The sequence below is a fragment of the Hippocampus zosterae genome, chromosome 4 (genome assembly GCF_025434085.1).
Source record: "Hippocampus zosterae strain Florida chromosome 4, ASM2543408v3, whole genome shotgun sequence".
Classification (NCBI taxonomy): domain Eukaryota; kingdom Metazoa; phylum Chordata; class Actinopteri; order Syngnathiformes; family Syngnathidae; genus Hippocampus; species Hippocampus zosterae.
In genome coordinates, this window is record NC_067454.1 from 16310258 (window position 1) to 16331452 (window position 21195).

The 21195-nt window shown below is 41.9% G+C and overlaps 2 protein-coding genes across 4 annotated transcripts; one reads left to right on the forward strand and one right to left on the reverse strand.

Moving 5' to 3' along the window:
* The first annotated feature begins 1103 nt into the window (after positions 1-1103).
* On the forward strand, positions 1104-5395 carry rassf10b (Ras association domain family member 10b). The gene is made up of 2 exons (XM_052063668.1): positions 1104-2335; positions 3435-5395. The coding sequence occupies exons 1-2, from the start codon at positions 1637-1639 to the stop codon at positions 3960-3962; spliced, it is 1227 nt and encodes a 408-aa protein (XP_051919628.1). The 5' UTR covers positions 1104-1636; the 3' UTR covers positions 3963-5395.
* A 7231-nt stretch (positions 5396-12626) lies between these two features.
* Positions 12627-20049, reverse strand: btbd10b (BTB (POZ) domain containing 10b). Of its 3 annotated transcripts, none has more exons than XM_052063649.1 (9): positions 19934-20049; positions 19429-19609; positions 18149-18342; positions 16159-16474; positions 15974-16076; positions 14938-15058; positions 14505-14702; positions 14321-14431; positions 12627-13602 (listed from the first exon to the last, which is right to left on the reverse strand). In XM_052063649.1, exons 2-9 carry the CDS (start codon positions 19527-19529, stop codon positions 13271-13273), a joined length of 1476 nt encoding a protein of 491 aa, XP_051919609.1. In that variant the 5' UTR covers positions 19530-19609; positions 19934-20049; the 3' UTR covers positions 12627-13270. The 3 variants fall into 3 exon arrangements, with proteins under 3 accessions (XP_051919609.1, XP_051919611.1, XP_051919610.1); XM_052063651.1 differs by having other exon boundaries at positions 19429-19599; positions 19934-20046; XM_052063650.1 differs by having other exon boundaries at positions 19429-19635; positions 19934-20042.
* Between the last annotated feature and the right edge of the window lie 1146 nt (positions 20050-21195).

A 21195-nucleotide genomic window follows, 5' to 3' on the forward strand; every position in this document is an offset into this window, starting at 1 on the left:
ACACACTGTGTTGATACTGTGCTGATACTGTGTCACTGACCACTGCCACCTGCTGGACCTTCAAGATTCCTGCAGCCAACCCACTTAACAGACTGAACTGACTGATAAATTTATTTGTATATTGAACATATAAACATACAATTCGGTAATAAATTGGCAAAAAGTGAAGGTAAGATATAAAAAAGGAAAAGAAAATAGTCATCATCACAATTATGTGTTCAAAGGAGTAGAAAGAAGTAAAAAACCTACCCCACCCCCCCGAGTCCTACCCCTTCTTATATATGAATTGATCATTTTTCAAAATAGGAAAGAAAGTCTACATATCAACAAATGCTTTTACCCTTATGTATGCTGTACTTATACATTTTTACAACTTTAGGTTTGTATTTACAGTACATACTCATTTGGGGCACATGTATATGTCGATTTTCTCATATTCATAATGGATGCTACATTTCATTAATATATTAAATAATCTCATCAATGTATTTCTGATGAATTGCTATATTTCATGAGTGTATCGAATTTATCAGCTTAATTCTGATTTGTGTAGTTGTCTTGTACTACTCTCGAATTCATTTTTAATCTCAGCAAGAGAGTTACTCATTTTACTGGTCCGTTTCAGAATCATTCCACAGATTTACACCTATTACAGATACACTCCTTTGTGTGATGTTCGTTCGTGATTTGGATTTTTTTGTATAGGTTAGTACCCCTTAAATTATGACAACTTTCTCGAATTTTAAAAAGCTTCACTACTTTTAATACAATTTGTCAAGTACACCCTTGCTCCTTCCTCTTGCCTGCTGTTTGGGGTCCACCACCACCTCGCAAACGTGACAGCTTCCTGTGTGGAATTTTTATGTTCTCCACATGCCTGCTTGGGTTTTCTCCGGGTACTCCGATTTCCTCCCACTTTCCAAGAACATGCATGGCAAGTTATTGGAACATTCCAAATCGTCCCTTGGCGTGATTTTGAGCACGGATGTTTGTTTGTCTATGTATGCCCTGAGATTAGCTGGCAACGTGCCTCCTGCCCGAAGACAGCCGGGATAACTTCCAAGCACGCCTGCGACCCTCGTGAAGATAAGCGGGTAAGAAAATTGATGTTTTTTGTGAAAAAAGAAAAATGCCCAAAATGAGCTGGATTGCTGCTCAGCAGTTTTGAGACATTTTTGCACTGTGGGGAAAAATACAGTTCGTGGTTATTTTCTTGTTTGCATCCAAATACTTTGTTGTTGAATTGTGAATCTTTTAGACGTGCCTTAAAAAATCCAATCATCCATTATCTGATCCACTTTTCCTTACTAGGGTCGCGGATGTGCTGTAACCTATCCCAGCTGTGAGGCAAAGTACACCCTGAACTGGTCGGCAATTATTTCTAAATAATGAATAAATAATGTAGCCGGTAAACTTTGAAGACCAAACAAATCAGGACTGCGTGTGACGTCGTCGGGTCTGCCCCACACTCCCCAAGGTTAATAGAGCCGGTGGCAGTCACGTCATCGGGCTCACTCGAGTAGTTGGCACTTTGTGCCCCATGAGCAACTCCTTCAAAGACTGAATTGACGACTTATCTGACCCAAAGCGCAGAGTAGGTGTATAAAGATCTAAAATAGACATAAATACAAGAATAATGAATTCCGTGGAGGGGAGGATCTCTGTGTGGGTGCGCGCGGAGGAGAAGCTCGTCTTCGGCTTGTCGAAACGCACAACTTGCGCCGATGTGGTCGAAGCGCTCCTGAAGGATTTAAAACAACCCGAACCGGTGCTGCCGCATCGCTACAGCATTGCAGAGAATTGGAGGGGCCTCCAGAGGGTTCTACCCGACCGGACCAGGATTTGGCGCCTTTGGGTGGCGTGGGGAGAGGAACGGGACCGGGTGAGGTTCGTATTAGTGGGCTGCAGCGAGGCGGCCCGGAGCGCAGAGGCGCGCGTGATGCTGCTCGGCAAACACAACCATGTGTCCAAATGGACTCCGGGCTCTTATTTGACGGAGGTCCCGATGGACAAGCAGCGTCGGATCGTCAAGAAAGCTTTCAAAAAGTTGGAGAAGATGCAGAAAAAACAGCCTTCCTCTTCTGGCGCGGGCAGGTTGCAGGCTTTGGCACGTCTCGTCGTCTCCCAGGACCGCACCATCCGCCTGCAGGCTCTCAGGATTCAGCAACTGGATGCTGAGATTGAAAGGCGAGAGGTGGAAGTACATTTGGACCGAACCCGAACCTACGGTGTCGATTATGTGCGGAACACTTATTTATTCGCGCGTGCAGCAGAGGACGTTTCCAATCAGGAGCGGTGCTCTTTGGAAGTCTTGCTTCACCTGTGTGACGTCATGGTAAGTCTTTAGATAGATAGATAGATAGATAGATAGATAGATAGATAGATAGATAGATAGATAGATAGATAGATAGATAGATAGATAGATAGATAGAAAGAAATGGTCTTTTTTTTAATGAGGAAAAATGGCACTCTATTAAATTTGTGCTTTATGTAAATACAGGTATAGTATGACATATTTAAATAGAATGTAAAGGAATGAAAGTTCTTTTTTTGTCACTTCAGTGGACATTGTGCCTTGTGGTGCACATAATTAGGCCACCTGGCGGCAGTTTAATCCAGACATAATGATATCATGTACATGACTGAAGAGCTCAACATCTTCAGTAATATTATTCTTTCTTCACAGATGATGAAGAATATACAGTACACCTGTGAATATTATATCCGTCTACGTGTTGCTACACCGTTTGTGTTCAACTGGACATTGTGTAAACTTGTAAATTGTTATATCACTGCATCACAGATGCCATTCGTTAGCCCATCTTTGGTATTTCCTATTATTGTTAGCATTAAGCTTGCTACAGATTTTCTGGGAAAGCTGTGTGGTTGTTTTAAATAGACATGGTGTATAAATATATGCGGCCTGGAAATGAATATGATGTATGAAGCTTTTCTAGACCTACAAAGATGCACAAAACTATTTACAACTAAAGTAGTGTCTCTCCATCATATCCTGCTGAATGAAAATAGTTCAAAGAAGCAAATATGCTGTGTAACGGTCCAATTTTAGAACATTACACTCATGATGTTAAAGTATCCACTTCGCTTACTACAAGATCGCTCCAATTTTTGGTTCTGAAAGTGGAGATGTGCTTACACTGCTACTCAGTGGTGAAGATCTCGCCTTTTGGGAAGGACTACAAAAAGCACTTGGCTATCGGCAAAAGTCAGAAATGAAATCTTTTTGGCGCAATGGAGTCATCTTGTTTGGGGAAAAAAACTGAAGAGGCCCTATGATTGGTGGTTTGTTTTTAACATGTTTAATGAATACAACGTGGAAGTGAGATTTTTCTATCTATCTGCATCCCTTTGAGGAAAAAGTTTGCACAGCCTTGCTTTAGATGAATGACACAACAGTTTCTCACTTGTTTCAGTGTCAGGAGGAGCTGCGGGAGCAGGAAGCGCTCACCGACATGTTGACCGCGCAGAAGGAGGACAAGTTCAACCGCCACTGGATGCGGAGGAGGCGAGTAGAGGAGGAGGAGGAGGAGGAGGAGGAGGAGACCTCAGCATCCTTCATCGCAGCAGGAGACGAGATGCTTTTGAAGGAGCGGCTGAGGAGATTGCTGGATGTGATTTTGTTTGTGGGCCTGTGCCTGCGCTCAGATTTGGAGGCTATTAGGGGCGATTTGGAGCTGAGCCGGCAGATTTGCAGCAGTCGCGAGGAGGAGATGAGGGATTTGCTGGAGAAAATCAACTCTTTGGGATCGGAGGACGGGGGTGACACTCAGGAGGAGACAGATGAAGCCCAGAGGATGATGAGTAGTTTGGAGAGGAAGAGTGAGTGGGTAGAGCAAGCGAGGGGTCTGTCCAAATGCGACGATGACGACTCAGACACGGGTTTGAGCTCTCTCCACAGCCAGGAGTCGGACAACCTCACTGTGTGCCAGTCTCTGGTTTAGAATTGGACTTTGGCTCAATCATGTCTCTCACTCAGCCTCAGCCTCGTCTCTGATTGTAGAATTTGACTGTCCATGTCCATGTCACTGACTCTGGAACTGAGCCACCCTCAACTATGCATTTGCAATGATGCAACTAGAAACCAGTCAGGACCACATTTTTTTTACTCAAAAACTGGACCTATCTGGCTGGCCCTTGTCTCTGACTTGAGATGCAGACCAGCACGGGCCATGTCTGACTCTAAAACTAGAATTGTTTGGATAGCATCTATGAGTCTACACCTGCACCACTTTGGACAGCGTCTCTGAGTCTGGAATGGACCAGTCAGCCTTATGTGTGTGACTCCAGAACTCGACCGTCTGGACCTTGTTTCTTACTCGATACAACTGAGCCATCTTAGTCCCGACTTGGACCAGTCTGGACAATGTCTCAGAATGACTCTGAAATTGCACCGGGAATGAACATGTCTCAGGCGGCCCGGTGGGCAGCTGGTTAGCACGTCCGTGCCACAGTGCAAAAGTTCAAATCCTGGCTCCGGCCTTTCTGTGTGGAGTTTGCATGTTCTTGGGTGGCTTTTCTCTTTTACTCCACATTGCAAAAACATACGTGGCAGGCTAATTGAACACTCTTAAATTGTCCCTAGGCGTGAGTGTGAGCGCTCACAATTGTTGTTCCTCTATGTGAACCCTGCGATTGGCTGTGAACCACTTCAGGGTGTCCCCCGCCACGACAGCTGGGACAGGCTCCAGCACAACTATTCACACTCACACACCTAAGGACAATTTACAGTGGTCCATCGAACTGCAACGCATGCTTTTGGAATGTGGGAGGAAACCGGAGTACCCTGAGAAAACCCATGCAGGGACAGGAAGATCATGCAAACTCCACAGAGGAAGGCCAGAGCCCAGAATCAAACCCTGCACCTCTGCACTGTGAGCCGGACGTGCGAACCAGATGACTACTGTGCCTCCCCGTTTGTAATATATCAGATTTATTGGTTTAGGTAACAATTGATAAGATTAGCTGGAAAACAACCTTTATTGAGCCAAGGTGCCAAATTTTCATTACAAAACTCTCACGGGTAAAACGTATGCCAAAACATAAATAGGTATGAATAATGTTCTGAAATAATGAACTTGTCTACTCTCACCTCTGTCACAAATTGCTTAAAGGCACTTGAAAAGGAGCTACTTCTATAATTTTTGGTCTAACATCACACGTTTATCGCAATGGTTTCTGGGAAAATATATGGTCCAGAATTTCTTTTTCACCGTGACAGGCCTACAGGTAGGTGAAAAAAAAAGTCCATGAGGAAGAGGGAGAGATACAGTTTGTTTGTTTTTTAATTCACTGAACTACAAGATCATGTCACACAGTTGGTTTGTTTTCTTCTTTGTTAACAAAATTAATGCTGTCATTAAAATGCATATTTGTTTGTTTGTTTATTGAACATAAAACATACAGTAATAATTTGACAGAAAATAAGGTAGATAAAAAAAGTAAAAACAAAGAAATCAGTCTTCATTCAACACAGTTATGTTCAAGGGAGTAGGATGAAGTAAAAAACTTATCTAGTCCTACCCCGTTATGTGTTTATATCTACTAAATCATTTTTATATCAATCAGAAGAGAAAAAGTAAGAAGAAGTCTCCATTAAGGCTCATACTTTACCCTTAACCGTGATATTTTCACAACTTTTGGTTTGTATCGGGATTATATACATCCTCACCCTGGCACTCTTGTGTCAATTTTCTCTTGTATTCATAATGGATATTTCAATACCTTTCTCTATTTATCAACTTAGTTCTGATTTATCATTATATTTAATGTTTAGAATTTATCATTTTAACTCTGATTGATGTAGGTTGTTTGTACTATTTTTTTGAATTTGTTTTTGAACTCAGCAAGCGATTTACTGATTTTTAGGTCCGTTTCGAGATTATTCCACAGATTAAAACCTTTGGTAGATACACTTCTTTGCTTGATGTTTGTTCTTGTTTTGAGTTTTTTGAATAAGTTGGTATCTCTTAATTCATAGTTGCTTTCTCGAATTTCAAAAAACTTCTGAATGTTTTGGCAGAGCAGGTTATTGTGTGCTTTGTACATTCATTGGGCGATTTTAAAGTCAACCAGGTCATAAAATTTCATCGTATTTAATTTGATAAATAGTGGATTTGTGGGTTCCGTATATTTTGATCTATTAATAATTCTAATAGCTTTTTTTTGTAGTTTGAGAATAGGGAGTGTGTTTGTTTTGCAGGCATTTCCCCATATTTCCACACAGTAGGTCATATATGGTAATAATAATGAAGTGTATAATGTGTACAAAGATCTCTTATTTAGCACTTCCTTGGTTTTGTAGAGGATCCCTACGGTCTTGGCTATTTTTCTTTTTACGTTATCGATATGTGGTTTCCAACATAGTTTTGAGTCTATTACTAATCCGAGAAACTTGGTTTCATACGCTCTTTCTATTTCAATTGAGTTTACCATAATTTTAGCTTGGTGTTTGATTGGTCTTGTGCCAAAAACAATTAACTTTGATTTTTTTCAGGTTAAGTGACAATTTATTTCTGTCGAACCAGTTTTTTAATTTGTTTAATTCGTTTTCTACGGTTGTCAGGAGCTGTTTCAGATTTATTCCAGAACAGTAGAAAGTTGTATCATCAGCAAATAGGACACATTTAAATAGTTTTGAGACCTTGCAGATTTCATCTATATATATATTGCGCGTCGTCCCGCACGTGGTCTGTCCTTCCGTCTGTCCCTTTTCAAAACGTACCTACTTCACCTACTCACTATGATCGCGCGGGCATCTTAGCGAAAAAATGTTGTCTACCCACAAGCATTGCAATGAAACTGGCTCCCCTGCAGTCGTCGCTGGTTTCCTCTCGGTCGTCTCTGGCTCCCTTGCGGTCGTCGTTGGCTCCCTCACGGTGGTCGCAGGCTGGTTGTCTCCTGGCTTCCTCACGGTCGCTGGCTTCCCTGCAGTCGTCGCTGGCTTCCTTGCGGTCATCACTGGCTCCCTCACGGTCGGTCATCGCTGGCTCCCTCGCGGTCGGTCGGTCGGTCTTGAAAAAGTTATTGTCCGGGTCCAAGTTGTTCTCAGGGTCAAACGTCTTGTGGTCAGTAGGGTTGGAAGTCATCAAAGGGTTCGAAGGGTCATCAAAGGATTCGAAGTCCATGTTTTTTGGTATGTGAATTTCCTGCTTCAGTAGGGTCAGAGTTTTTATTGTCGGGTGGTGAATAATTCTCAGTATGCTGCTTGATGGTGTTGAACTCGAGCCTGTTGTGTTGGCTATATTATATTTTAAACTACCAGTTGCTCTTTTCTCTTTCACACTTTGGGTTGGTGAGTGCTGCTGTCATGCTTGGCAGATAATCACTGTGTGTATGTGTGTGTGTGTGTGCGCGCCCACGCGTAAAAAAAACGTAATCTTTTTTTAAAAAACTCATATTTCAAATGCCACAACAAAGCATGTTACGCTTTTGTTTGTACCAAAAAGAGAGAATAAAAATTGCACATTTGCATCCATTTTGGTGCAATGATTTAAAAGGAGCGGCCCGGTAGTCCAGTGGTTAGCATGTCGACTTCACAGTGCAGAGGTACCAGGTTCAATTCCAGCTCCGGCCTCCCTGTGTGGAGTTTGCATGTTCTACCCGGGCCTGGGTGGGTTTTCTCCGGGTACTCCGGTTTCCTCCCACATTTCAAAAACATGCATGGCAGGCTGATTGAACGCTCTAAATTGTCCCTAGGTGTGAATGTGAGCGGGGATGGTTGTTCGTCTCTGTGTGCCCTGCGATTGGCTGGCAACCGATTCAGGGTGTCCCCCCCCACTGCCCGAAGACAGCTGGGATAGGCTCCAGCGCCCCCCGCGACCCTAGTGAGGATCAAGCGGTTTGGAAAATGGATGGATGGATTTAAAAGGAGATGACAAAGAGTGTCGCCAACGAGGCAAACATTGCAACCCCCTCAAAGTAATTGTCTACGCGACAGACTTCCTGATGAGAGGAGCACTTCAGATTCCTGAATGCACTTCAAGTAGCTTCAGACATTTGGGACTCTTCATGTAATCAGAACCTGACATTTGTGCAATTCCATTCAGTCACGTTGGAAACAGCCAAAAGACAGACACACGCACACACAAAATGAAACACCAAAGTAAATTGCGCCAAACGAAATAACTCAAACACAGAAAAACAACAATTTCACACATAAATAAATCGAATAAAACAAACTCACACACCAAAAACTTCTCACGCGCACATAAAGACTTCACATTGAGCAAAAATGAAGCACAAAAACAACTCACACCCCACCAAAACTTCAGAAACACACCAACAACTCTAACATTTGTATAAAAAAACTCAAACATACCAAGAAAACTCACATCAACAAAAATCTCTCACTCTCACAAAGATTTCTTACACCACTAAAAACCTTTGTATACAGACAGACACACACACACACACACACACTATTTTACAGCGTCTGTTAGCATTAAGATAGCTGAGCGTTCTCAGGCAAAGTGGTGAGCTTGTTTTGAATATGAAACATATACTGCACAATGTTCAGATTGACAGTCAACTTCAAGTTGGAGCGGCCATAAAGTGGTTGAAACTTATTTTTTGAAGAATTGTTCATGATTGCCAAACTGCTGCATTTTTGTGAAGTGAGTTTAGTTGAGCTCGCCGTCCCCATCTAGCATTCATTTTTCCAATTTTTGTTTGCAAGTCATACCGAGTGACGGTATCCTGAAAAACTCATGAAAACCCCCATGTCGTGCACTTCCTGCTTTAAATTCCATTGGATCCAAATCCATTTTCATCAAATGTAATGGCCTACTTGGCCTGTGGTAGTTCACATTCCTCGCCTATCAGGAAAAATTTCTCTTGATGGTGCCACCAGCTGGTGTTCCCCAATCCCAGGAATGTGTGTCTTTGCTGGGCCCCTGAGAGTGATGCCCTGTGAGCTCACTAATGAAGGTGTTGACGCCGGAGAAAGTGGTGATCAGCTCAAACAGCATTTCGGCCACTGCTAACACCCCGGGCTCGCCTGTGGCTGCTCATTAGAGGCCGTTGGTTGTGCTGCTGGCAGGTGTGTTAATCCTGTAATGCTCCATGTTGACCTATGCACCGGGACCACATGGTACCAGACCGCTTCTTAAGGCGCTATTTATCCACCATGCTCAAGATATACTTTTTTTTATTGTGTAGGGTTTTTTTCACCAATCACTCCATAACATAATACAACAGAAGAGGCAACTAGTACCGGTAGTCTAGTGTTAGCACACAATGCAAAAACAAGCAAGCAAACAATATTCCCATCCATCTCGCTGCAGTGATATATTACAGACAAAATAACAATACTCACGGGCATATGTTCTTTATTCTCTGCGAAAAATGAGTAATGTTAGTGCAGTTTATTATGTCACTCTTCTTTTTGTATTTTAGCCCATATGGCCTCCTAATTAAACAAATCCCAAATTGGAAGAACTCCCTATAAAATGTTCAGTCAGCAGAGACATTAACAAGGACAAGGCACTAAATGGACGGCTAGATGAACGGTTGACATTGTAATTGGGCTCCGCTGGAATTCACATCTTCAATTCGCCCCTTGCTGGAAGGATTTATCTCACACAAACAAACAAACACAAACAAAGCCTTTTTCTCCACAGCACATTGTTTCAAGGGCGTGCTTGTTGTGTATCACTTACACACTCACCAAAATGTCCGCTTTCCGGAAATCTAATCAGTGAACTTTTCTGTTCCATTAAAAAGAAAGATGGTTAATGAATTGAGTGGGGGGAGTCACAGGGACAACGTCAGCTTTCAAGTATCATGGCAGAGGATTGTGTTGCAAAACTGCACTGGGTTAGGCTTTTACACATACAGAAGCAGAGAAATAAATAACAGATTACGGCGAAAGCATCATGTAGCTAACGGCTTGTTAATGTACTTTGTACATTCATGAACGTCTGTGAAATCTCATAAAATGGTTTGTGGTAGAAAATGGGGGTGCACAATAATGCCCCCTAATGATAATCCAGATTTTTATTTTCAGTATTGAAATCACAATGACTCATCACAATTATTCCTTGTTAGGGGAAACACGTGTATTTTTTATTGCACTAAAACGTGTTAAACGTTTTCAATGCAAATGAAACTAGCAAAAGCGAAAACTGAAAAATATATCCCCCAAAAACACATTTCTAAAGGATAAACAAGATGGCAAGATGAATACCTAAAACCGAGTGCAATAACGACGTCCAGAAAATAGAGACACTAGTTCCTCATCTCCAATTTTTTGCTGTACTTCTCTCAACATGACAGACCATGACTTATTTGAAGAATTCAAATGGAATTCTACAATTCAAATTGAATTATAGAATTCTATTGATTAGACGCAATACTGTACCTGAGAGCCAAGTACTGACCTACAGCGTCTCCTTGTGGTTATGACAGGTAATTGTTTCCTGGAGTAAATTTGTCTGAGATACAATCAACTTTCATACGTATTCATATTCTTTCAAAATGAGTTTTGGCAATCAATCGACAACCGTTGGGAGACAAATGTGGACGAATTGACATAAAACATTATGGAAAATTGTTTGATCAGTTTATAGCCTGCACAAGGTTTATGAACTGGCGGTCATTCTCTTTTTGTACTCGTAGGATAATTCACTCGATACAGTAGCAAATGAAAGGAACGGAATCTAATGTAGATGCTCAATGCTCTAATAGCAATGAAAGGGTACCCAGTCAGCAAGATTGGTCTGGGCCAGCTCTGGGACAGACACGGCACACACACTCGGTCCATATACCTCAATGAATGACGGTTCTGCAGTGGCCCACGTCTGGCATCCATGATGTGGGCCGCATTCGGCCCAGATCTGAGCCGCATTGTAAAACCATATCTGGCCCTACTCCTGCCCGACGCTGGGCCAGAACAGGTTCCTGATATCAGCCTGAAGTCAACCTCAACTAAGCCACATCTTTCATGAGCAATATTTGACCCGCATTAAAAAAAACTTTCTGTACGTGGTTGTTTTTTTTCGGCTACAAACACCGTACTATACGTGGTCAGTTTTTTTCTTCTAGAAATGCCTTACTATACATGGACGTTTTTTTCGTCTAAAAACGCCTCACTATAGATGGTCGGGGGGGTTTCGGCTAAAAATACCTCACTATAACATGGTCCTGGGGTTTTTTCGGCTAAAAATACCTTACTGTACATGGTCGGGGTTTTTTTCGGCTAAAAACGCCTTACTATATATATGGTTGGGTTTTTTTGGTTAAAAACACCTTATTACACATGGTCGTTTTTTTCCGGCTAAAAACGTCTTTCTGTACATGGTTACTTTTTTCGGCTAAAAATGCCTTACTATATATACATCACTGGTTTCTAACTCATTTCACATGGTGGGCCACATACGGCCTCGGTAGATGTCAAGTTGGCCGGACCATTAAAATGATAACATACATTGCTATTAAAAAAAGACAATATGTCTTTCCTTTGTTTTGGTATAAAGAAGCACAAGAACATTTGGAAAATGTTGAAATTTAATGAACATATCTATTACAAAACATTTCATGCAGTACCTTACATTTCCTTCAACAAATGTACAATTTACTTTTATCATTCACATATATGCATTGCACCTGATCCCAAACTTTAACAAGTAATTGGTATTGATAAATATAGTAATGCACTTTATGATTAAACAAGCTTTATAAAGAAAGGAAGTTTTAAACCATTTACACGTGCATATAAAATCTAAATGTAATCCCTGCTTACACCTTACAAACTAAGGAGAGTGCTATTAAATGCGTAAAAGTGAGAGTGCTATTGATAACGTCTGCTGTCATGGGTCTGTCTCAGTGACGGACTGAGGCTGCTGTTGTCTTTTTCTCTGGTCAAAGGTGTCCCCTAGCGGATACTCAATGAATTGCACCTTATTAAAAATATTAATTCTGTCTTTTATGCATTTTTTTTCATTTTTAAATTATCCCGCGGGCCTGATTGAACCTCGCGCGCACCACGCGTGTGTGTGTTTGATGAATGGAATTCCACATCGGTGTGCTATTGTAAAATAAGGCTGTGTTGAAAAAATATATCTGAAACTGCATTTAATGGTGGCTCAATACTGGCTGGCCATGTACGGGCCGGAGTTGTAAATGGATTTCTGGCCCAAATACTTCACTCCACAACTGGCTCTCATCTGGTTGCCAGAGGCAAGCCAGTGCCTCCTTTGCCACTCATGGGCCGTGTTCAGCCCACATGCATTATGCTATTGCCGACTCAAAGCCAGCTGTGCCAGCTTAATGCCGAATCCGAGCCAGATGCCTCTGCTGACTGGGTACATACGTGATTTAGGGGGAAAGAAATTCCATAGTAAGCAGGCATACAAAAACATTTTAAATGTATAGCTCACATTTCTGGAATAGGAGCTATATGTGGTATCTCACGAACCGTAATAGATGTGCTCATACCAAAGTGTTGGCGTAGACTCGATTGATTCACAATTCTAATTGACAAACGTTTATCTTCGATTTTTGGAATTTGTGACATTTAAAGAGTTAACTACATAAATAAATGCTCAAACTGCGTTTCTATGTTGATGCACCTCATGTTCTTTAAATGAACAAAGTGCACAAGCGCAAAAACACTTTTTTCTTTTATTGAAACATTGTTTTGGCAACCGTTTCAAGCTTTGCACTACAAGATTGTGAGCGTGCCCGCCCGTGTGCTCTGCTTTAATGTTGAGTTTGCGGTAGGAGCGTCACAGCACATTTCACATCCAGCCAATGACAAAACACATCCAATTACACTGTTAACACGTGGAGGTCAGATGAAAAGTGATGATTCTCCCCCCTGTCCCTTTATGACCAAGTCTTTTCAGTATAAAGCACACATTGGAGTCATCAAGCCACCCGGGAACATGTCAAATCCAAACAAAATGATTGAGGGGAAACATTGATATCACAAGAGTGCTCAACCAAACCCAACAAATGGGGGTACAACATTGTCAATAATAATAATAACAATAATAATAAGTAAAGTGTTTATTGAATATTTAGCAAACAGAAAAATAAATTGCTTTGGTCAAGTAAAAAAACAAAACAAACAAAAAAACAAAAAACAAAAGAAAATCAAAGCAGTCCACCAGGTTATTGGCTTCTAAGGCTGCGAAGGAGGTGTCAAGGCAATACGGTTATGGTGCCCCCCGTATGGTGCGCTCCATGCTTCAGCATGCTGGGAGGTGGACAAGAGGGACAGGAGCGGGGTCCGATGGGCTCTCAAGGGTCCTCACATGGCAGGCGGGGGTCCCTCGGGGTAGGGCTCGTTGCTGTAGTTGTTGCTGTAGGGGTGGCCTCCGGGCGGGTGGTTGGGCAAGATGTCCAGCTCATCCACCTGGGGGCCCGGGTGAAGGACCACCAGCTGGTCCTGGGGGATGTCGGCTGCCGCCGCCGCCAGATTGGTAATGGATTTGGATTTGACGCACTGGAAGTCCACGTGGCGGCTCTTGCCCTCTTCCTTTTCCCACGACATGCGGATGAAGGGCCTCTGGACGTAGTTGTAGATGACCTCCGGACGACCTCCGGGACGCTTCTTGACCTTCTCCTTGTATGTGGGGTAACCTGGACAGCGACATGCGCTCAAAATGTTGACTTATTACTTTCTACAACTACTATATCTTTAAAGGTTCATCGATTTATGCCAGCGACATACAATCACAGACAGAACAATTAAAAAAGTTTACTTCAAGACTCGATCTCCATATACATTACTACTTATGAGGCCTTTAGGTTGAAGTCGGCATGGCGGCGCGTTGGATCATATGAACAACCTTTATTGGTGGCTGGCATGACCCAACCCAGGAACGACTACTCGACTTAAGGAGTGGCGACGGTGGCTGAATGTGCTGACACCGCCAACCAGACCGTCAACTTTGTCTCATTGCACCATGTCTTTGTCGATTCATCAAAATATCTGAAAGCGGTCTGTGGTGCAAAAAAGTGGGCACTGGCCCACTGTCCGAGACAGCTGCTCAGACGTGGGCAAATAATTTTTTGACGCTGCCATGTGGAAAAACTCCAACGGTTGCCGAAGGCCACATAAACATGTTCACTCAATTGTGTTAAATATACATTTTTATGTGTTCTTTTTTTTAAAAATACATATATAAAGCAGTATCTTGTAGTGCCCCTTATGTAGCCCTGGCGTACTTTGTTATATACATAAATTAAAATTTAAAAAATGACGCGGAAAAAAAGTGTCCATCCATCAACTGATCCACTTATCCTCACAGTCCCAACATAAAGGTTGTGCCTCGGCTCAAGAATTGTCATGACTTACCTTCAATGCCCAGTCGTATTTTCTTCAATCCTCTCTCCTTTAAAACAGACTTGGCAACATCTCTGTTCTCGATATACTTGAAGAATCGGTACAGTTTTGTGCTGTAAATGACTGCAAGGAAATTTCGTATCGTTTCAATTGAGATTGATGTGGAAGGGTTGCGTTTGCCGTGCGGCGCACTCACTTTGGGAGTACTCTTCTCCCATCTGTGGCGGGTACTCTTCGTCCCAGTCGACCACGTCGTCATCGGTGAGGACCACGATGTGGCACTCGCGCTCGCCGCTCTGAGCGCTCGCCACCATCAGAGGTAGAACCATTTCTTCCAGGTAGAACTCAAACTGTCGCCGGGCGCCATCGTTGGACAGCTCGTGCATCAGGGCACCTGAGGACAAGCCGGGACTGAAACTCTTGTTCTCGATAGATTAAAATGGATCTCATACGGAATGGACTTTTACTGGTTGTGTATAAATAGTTGGAATAGAGTGAAATTAAACCAGTAAACCGTAGTTATTTAGTTGAGGGAAAAAAATCTGATTGTGAGTTTTATGTGCTGTATGTCCATTGCAAGAAAATCCCCTCAAATAAAGGCTTCCTCAATGGAAAAAAAAAGCACTCACTGAGGTCTCTGCATTTTATGGTGCTGTAGTCAAAAGAGATGCATAGATAATCGCACGCCTCCCGCAACTCGGGGATAGAGATTCCATCAGGACAACGGATTAGCCCCGATTTGTAGTAATCCTGTCAATGAGACACAAAACACGCAGTCAAGTCAGTGTCAAATATACAAAGTGCCAATTTTAGTTGAGAATGAGGCCACGTCAACAAGGATCAATACACAATCTCTTCCCGGCAAAAAAACAAACAACAAAAAAACAAGAATGTTGATGAGCGGGAATCACAAGCAGTCAGACTAATTATTCGCTACTTACTTGTGGTGCGAGCCAAACATTCCTCCCTCCCTCCCACTCACTCACTTTATCACAGCATGTTGACTTGTGGTTTGCAAGTCATTGCGAATAATCACTTCCTTCTTCAACCATGATAGCGGTGCAGTTACGCAGATGATACAACCGCAAAATCAACCAATTCGACGGATACACAAAATAAGATTGAGGACAGAAACCTAAAGTGGGCCGCGGGCCCGTTATTTTGAAATGGCAAGCAATGAACTTGTTTAGGAAGCGGCATAAATAGAGTCGCTCAGTGATTTCTATACTTTTTTTTGTTTTTAAATATAAAATATTGAAACTGGTTTCAAAAAATCCTGATCAGTTAGGCCCTGGCAGCGACAACAGAAACATGCAGAAACGAAGAGAGACCCAATCAATACGTGAGGCTTTCTGAGCCCAGGCACATTCTTTTAACATATAAAAAAATAAAACTTGCGCACACCACCAAACAAAAAAGTAACAAAATGTGGGTGTACAGGTTAATTACAGTATGTAGCTTCTGCTATCGAGTGTAAGTGGCATTTAATTGCTGTGCCTATCATAGATAATTCAAAGATGCATCATTTGTGGTTAATCATTTTCAGAGAACTACAGGAAAATTGGATCATTTCTCACGTCATACGACCGTGCCACGGTCCTCATGCGGCTGGGAATCACCGCATGAGAAAATGACGAGTTAACGTTGACGGACAAAGTTACTGACCAGAATTGCTCGGAAAACCGTTGAGCTGATTCCTTCGGCCACCTCAAACTCTCCCTTCTCATTGGGCCTTGTAAAATTGTGCTCTCGTCCCGATCCGAACATTCTGAAAGAAAGCAGCTTTGGTTACAAATGAGACATTCCCCACATTACGTGAGTCATCAAACTGAAAAGAAAAAGTTCTATACCTGCCCAGCATGGTATTGGGCTGCGCAGTGAAGATTGAGGGGTCCACCACAAAGCGCGTGTTGTCAACTATGAGCGTAACCCTCTCAGATGTCCGCACATTTCGGTTGCAGAGGGTGGTGCTGGCCGCTCCCTCCTTGGGGTTCTCGTACACAAAGACCATTTCTCCCACTGCCACACCTTTGAAGGTTCCCTCGATGCTGGAAAGGCTGCTGTTGCGGCTGCTCACCACGCCGCTGCTGCTGGAGCCACTGGGGGAGACCCTCTGTGGCCGAGGGCTGCCGGGCCTCGATGACGGCCCACCATCACGGTCTCGTTCTACGTGCGCACGGAAAGAAAAGGAACATACTGTGTCGTCTGCTTTTCATTTTTGACACAAGATGCTGCTTTCTGAATGCGTGCTAGAACATTTAATATTCACAGTAGTTTCTGGTACCTGGATTGACTTGAACATGTGTGATTGTTTTGTAGCTCATAGCATTTCAATCCCAAAGTCTTTGGGCATGCCTGTGTGGTTTTTTTGTATGCTATCAAGCACCAAAATCTAAACCAAAAAATGTTTTACGCAACCACCAACACAGAGTGGTGCTAAGGCACAATAAAATGTCCCACTTAAAATGTCTCAGTCACGACGAGGGAGTAAAACAGCTCTCAAGTTGCCATTCCCAATGAATGCAAATGTTAACTAAGGAGGAAATGACTAAGAACTACAGCGTCAAGGACTTCCTTAGAAAAGACAATCAAAGATGAGGTCATGCCGCAAAAGCAACAACTCATCAATGATGTCACGCCGTGGCCTCAAGCACTCATCAAATTTCCAATCGCATTTCTCTTGTCGAAGAGAAAGCCCCGATTGTCATTGTATGCAGCAAATACAATGAAATTCTACTCCTCCTCGGACGCAAAAAAAGGCTCCGAAACTACAACGCCAATACTTCACCTCCCGGGTAGGAACTATTTCACCTGTGTGAAGATACTTTATTATGGTAAAACTAGGTGACAACACTTTTAGTTGACTGTTGTAAGAACTCCGCTCAGGCGGAGGCAACCAGAAAACCGATTTGACCTGATTGTCACACAAACATACAGATGGATGTTAGAACGTAATTTATGACAAGACTGTTTCTCTCAAGATAGGATGTTAAATGTTCTGTGAACCACTTATAGCTGCAGCTGTTGTTAAAGCGCTATATAAATGAAGATCTATTGTATTTTCAATAAACCCTATGCCATGCTCAAGTAAGGTTTGCGCTCCCGAAAGCACACATTAATTCCAACACGACGGCGCAATAAAGTATGGGTACGTGGTATCACTGAGCGCTCACATGTAAGTGCTCATACCTGGTCTGAAAAATGATTAATTGATGCATTGCGTGTTTCATACTTGTATCGCTGTAAATAGCTTAGCAGTCTTGGTTTTGTTGATCTATAGCTCAAGGTGTCACAAAAGCAAAAAATGTTAGCAGCATTAAAGTAACCATTTTGATTGACATGTTTATTTTCTCAACTCAACTGTATTTTCATAAAAGCTTAAAAAAAATTTAATCCAATTAACAGCGAGAACCAGGATTTGGGTGAAACCAACCCATGTTCTACTGCTGATTGGCCAGTTACTAGTTTCCTGTTATCCATGGCTTTGGTGCTGTTGTGTGGCATCTTACAGCATTACCCCCCAAAAAAAGCACAAACAATGTCAATTGGCGAGCTTTCCAGAAAATTGCCACGGATAGGCGGGAAAGAAAGTGCAAAAATGAATTTGTGAACAGCCAATAGGCGGGTTGCATTGTACCTGTAAAGAAATGAGAATGTGAAGCCAATTGGGAATTTCTCCATTGTGAGACAAATCAAGATGTTCTTATCTGATCTCATCAATGTGAGCAGGAAGTTGATAGACGCATTGAGCCGCTTTCTGGCACAAGCCACCAAGAGTTGTGTACCTTGACCATGACCCCCTCCCACTGAGGCCCTTCTCTTCTTCCCCTTCATACTCACCACTGTTGTGTTGACGTGTAGGTGAGGTGAGGTTGCGAATGCAGGGAGTGAGCTGCGCTTCTCTCTCGTGCGAGGAATCCCTGGAGCGATCGCTGGAGCGGCGGCGGTCACGTGAGCGGTCGCAGCCCCCGCTGGCACCATGCAGGCTCATCTTCCTCTGTTGGGGCTCCACTCGAGATGCGCGAGCTTGACTACTGCGCTTCAACACAAAAGATGACTCAATGTCCATACCCGTTAGCTACAGGACATTTCATTTTCATTTCGCTGTGGGGGAGCAACTATGACCACACAAGCAGGGCTGCCAGTTTGTATCCATCTTGTCGGCACATGATGGGAAACAATAGTAGCGAGAGAATGAAACATCCTGGTCTACAAAGTGTTGTGATTCAAGGATGATTAATGCACACAGAATGCGGTCAGGCCGCATCGACAAGCAGATAAGAACCAATGCCAGCTACAAACCTGCTCGTGCTACAACAACTAAAACAAAGGGCTGCATTTCAATGCAACTTGTAAAGTCAAGGGTCCTGAAAGTAGTACAACTTGGGAGTTCAACCAAAATTCTCTGGAAAAATCCACCTTTAATGGGTCGATCACGGGAGGTTGGTTGATCGAAAAGTAGATTTTAGGTTGTAAAAAAATGTTTGGGCGCCCCTGATCTATGCAGTGTCTAGATAAGTTCAGTGCTTAAGAGGTGTAGTCCACACTATGTTTACATACTGTATATTGTTTCATGAAAGATGAAAAGTAGAGGTGATAACGCTCCAGATTTGGTTGCATAATTGGTGTAAGCTGATTTATGAATTACTCATTCATGTTAATACTAATGATCTGATAATGTTTATTGTACTCCACATTATTTCATTATGTAATTCAGGTAAACAAAATATTAGAAATACCCCTCAAATATCTAGCGTGTAGATTTACAACTACTGTACTAACATAGTTGGGTTAATACTTCATTAGATGTTGAAGAGTACTTTTCAAACTGTACTTGGAAAGACATCTCAGAAAAACGTGATTATTCAACTAACAGATGCCAACTTCACAACATCACTTCTATGGACCCCCCCCCCCCCCGCCCCCCACCTCTTATATTACAAACAAGTTAAACTTGTCTAATGTACCCTATCATTAATCAGATTGTCCACCAGCAACAATTCATGATGAGATACAATCAAATGACATTATTTTACTTACTATCTCATATCGGAGTCGTTTGCTTCTTTAATGAATCAATGAATTAGGGCTCGCTGGCTGATCGGCTTTGGGTAGCTCACCTCGAATGCTTGCACAGTTTGCGAGGTCGGCTTGTAGTTTTCCGTTCCCAGTTTTCGGTGTCACTGGAGTTACTGTCATATGACTGCAGACGCGTTGCCATCACCCGAACAAGGGGAAGTCCGCTCCGGAAGTATCAGTCTTCATATTCAAGTAGACGTCGACTGGTTCCGCTGATCAAAACTCCACACACAAAATCCACCGCTAGCCTTTAGCCCAACACGCAATCGTTTGGTCAGAATTCAATAGTGGCGTGCTTTTAAATAAATTGATTCCCTATAGTACTCGCCATCAAAAGCAGTCGGTCATCAGATTACAAATGTATAATTAGCATTCTTTTAGCGAGTTTCCAGCGTTAGCAGCACTCCTACACAACTAGCATTAGAACCCGTGGTATAAGCATCCATTTACAAACACATTTCGACATTATTTCAGGGAATATTGGCCAGCCCGGCATTGCAGTGGCACAAGGACTATGAGTGTACCGTAAAATATAAATATAGTTACCAAACTGGCGTAAGCCTCCGCCGAAGTGTAATCCCGACAGCTAGCCAGTTAGCCAGCCTCCTTTCAAAAACAGTCATGTAGCTGATGTCACGTGACCATGTGACGCATTTTTTCTCGTCAAATTTCAGAAAGTTAATTTTTTAAAACATTTTAAAAACGTTGGTGAGGTTGTAAAACGTTTTAAATTTGAATATATGTATAAATATATATTATAAAATTCTCAATTATATTTTTTCTTATCATGCCACCGAAAAAGGATTGGGAAAAAATGATTGCCAAGTATCGCGAGAATGTTACAAAGACGTTCTATTTTTCTTTTCAGATTTCGAATTCAATAAATGGGCTTATCCAAAATGTAACTACATCGTCATATTTAACATCGATACTCATAAGGTTCAACATTGACAAAGGATCATATTATTAAGGTCCGAAAAGTTGTTCTTGTCAAGTCTCGCGATTTATAGCTTCACTTTTTTTCTTCAAATACTGTACGGCAGGGGTCACCAACCTATGTGTGAGATGCACACTTCTGAAATAACAATTTTGTTTTTGTTACACTTGCTGTAGAGTATTTGAAACACATACTGTAATTTATCACGTATAATGTACACTGTACTTTTGGGCAATTTCAGTAAAAACACATTTAATACAATTCATCATTTTAATGTTTGACAATGAAAATTACATATAGTAATGCATTGGCGTTACAGTTGATGATAGGCAAAATACTTGGTTATTAATGACAGGACAGCACTGCATAATTTCCCCCATAGAGTTTATATTTCAGGTTAAATACATTATTGTTCCGAAACAAATGCACAAACAGTACGGCACACTGGATATCAATACTCATTTGTCTAAAACTTAGAGTCATTTCAAAATGTTAAACGTAAGAGGTTGCAGTGATTTTGCGCGGTGCAATGTATTTGTAATTATTCTTAAAAGTCAAAAATGAACGAGCCAAACTGTATATGTACAATAGCATAAAAAAAGCACAGATAACAAATAGATAATGGTGACTAAGACAAACACTTCAATTGGTCCACTACAGTAAGGACAACCTGAATTAATTTCCAAATTCACTACTTTATATAATGAAACTATGTTTGGTGTTCAAAAATAATGCAATCAAAGTACAAATTGAGACATTGACAATCATGAATACAAAAGACACTAGTTCTTTTTTTGTAGCAGAAATAAAAAGAGCAATGTATAGTAAGTTAGTTATATTAATAAATCATAGACTGAGTATAATAAATTAA

Coding starts and splice junctions, on each gene's coding strand:
- btbd10b (XM_052063649.1), bottom strand. CDS start 19,529: ATGGCAACGCGTCTGCAGTCATATGACAGTAACTCCAGTGACACCGAA. Junction 15,059..15,973: donor CGGTTTTCCGAGCAATTCTG/GTCAGTAACTTT, acceptor TCTCATTGACAG/GATTACTACAAATCGGGGCT. Junction 13,603..14,320: donor AATACGACTGGGCATTGAAG/GTAAGTCATGAC, acceptor GTCGCTGTCCAG/GTTACCCCACATACAAGGAG.
- rassf10b (XM_052063668.1), top strand. CDS start 1,637: ATGAATTCCGTGGAGGGGAGGATCTCTGTGTGGGTGCGCGCGGAGGAG. Junction 2,336..3,434: donor TTCACCTGTGTGACGTCATG/GTAAGTCTTTAG, acceptor CACTTGTTTCAG/TGTCAGGAGGAGCTGCGGGA.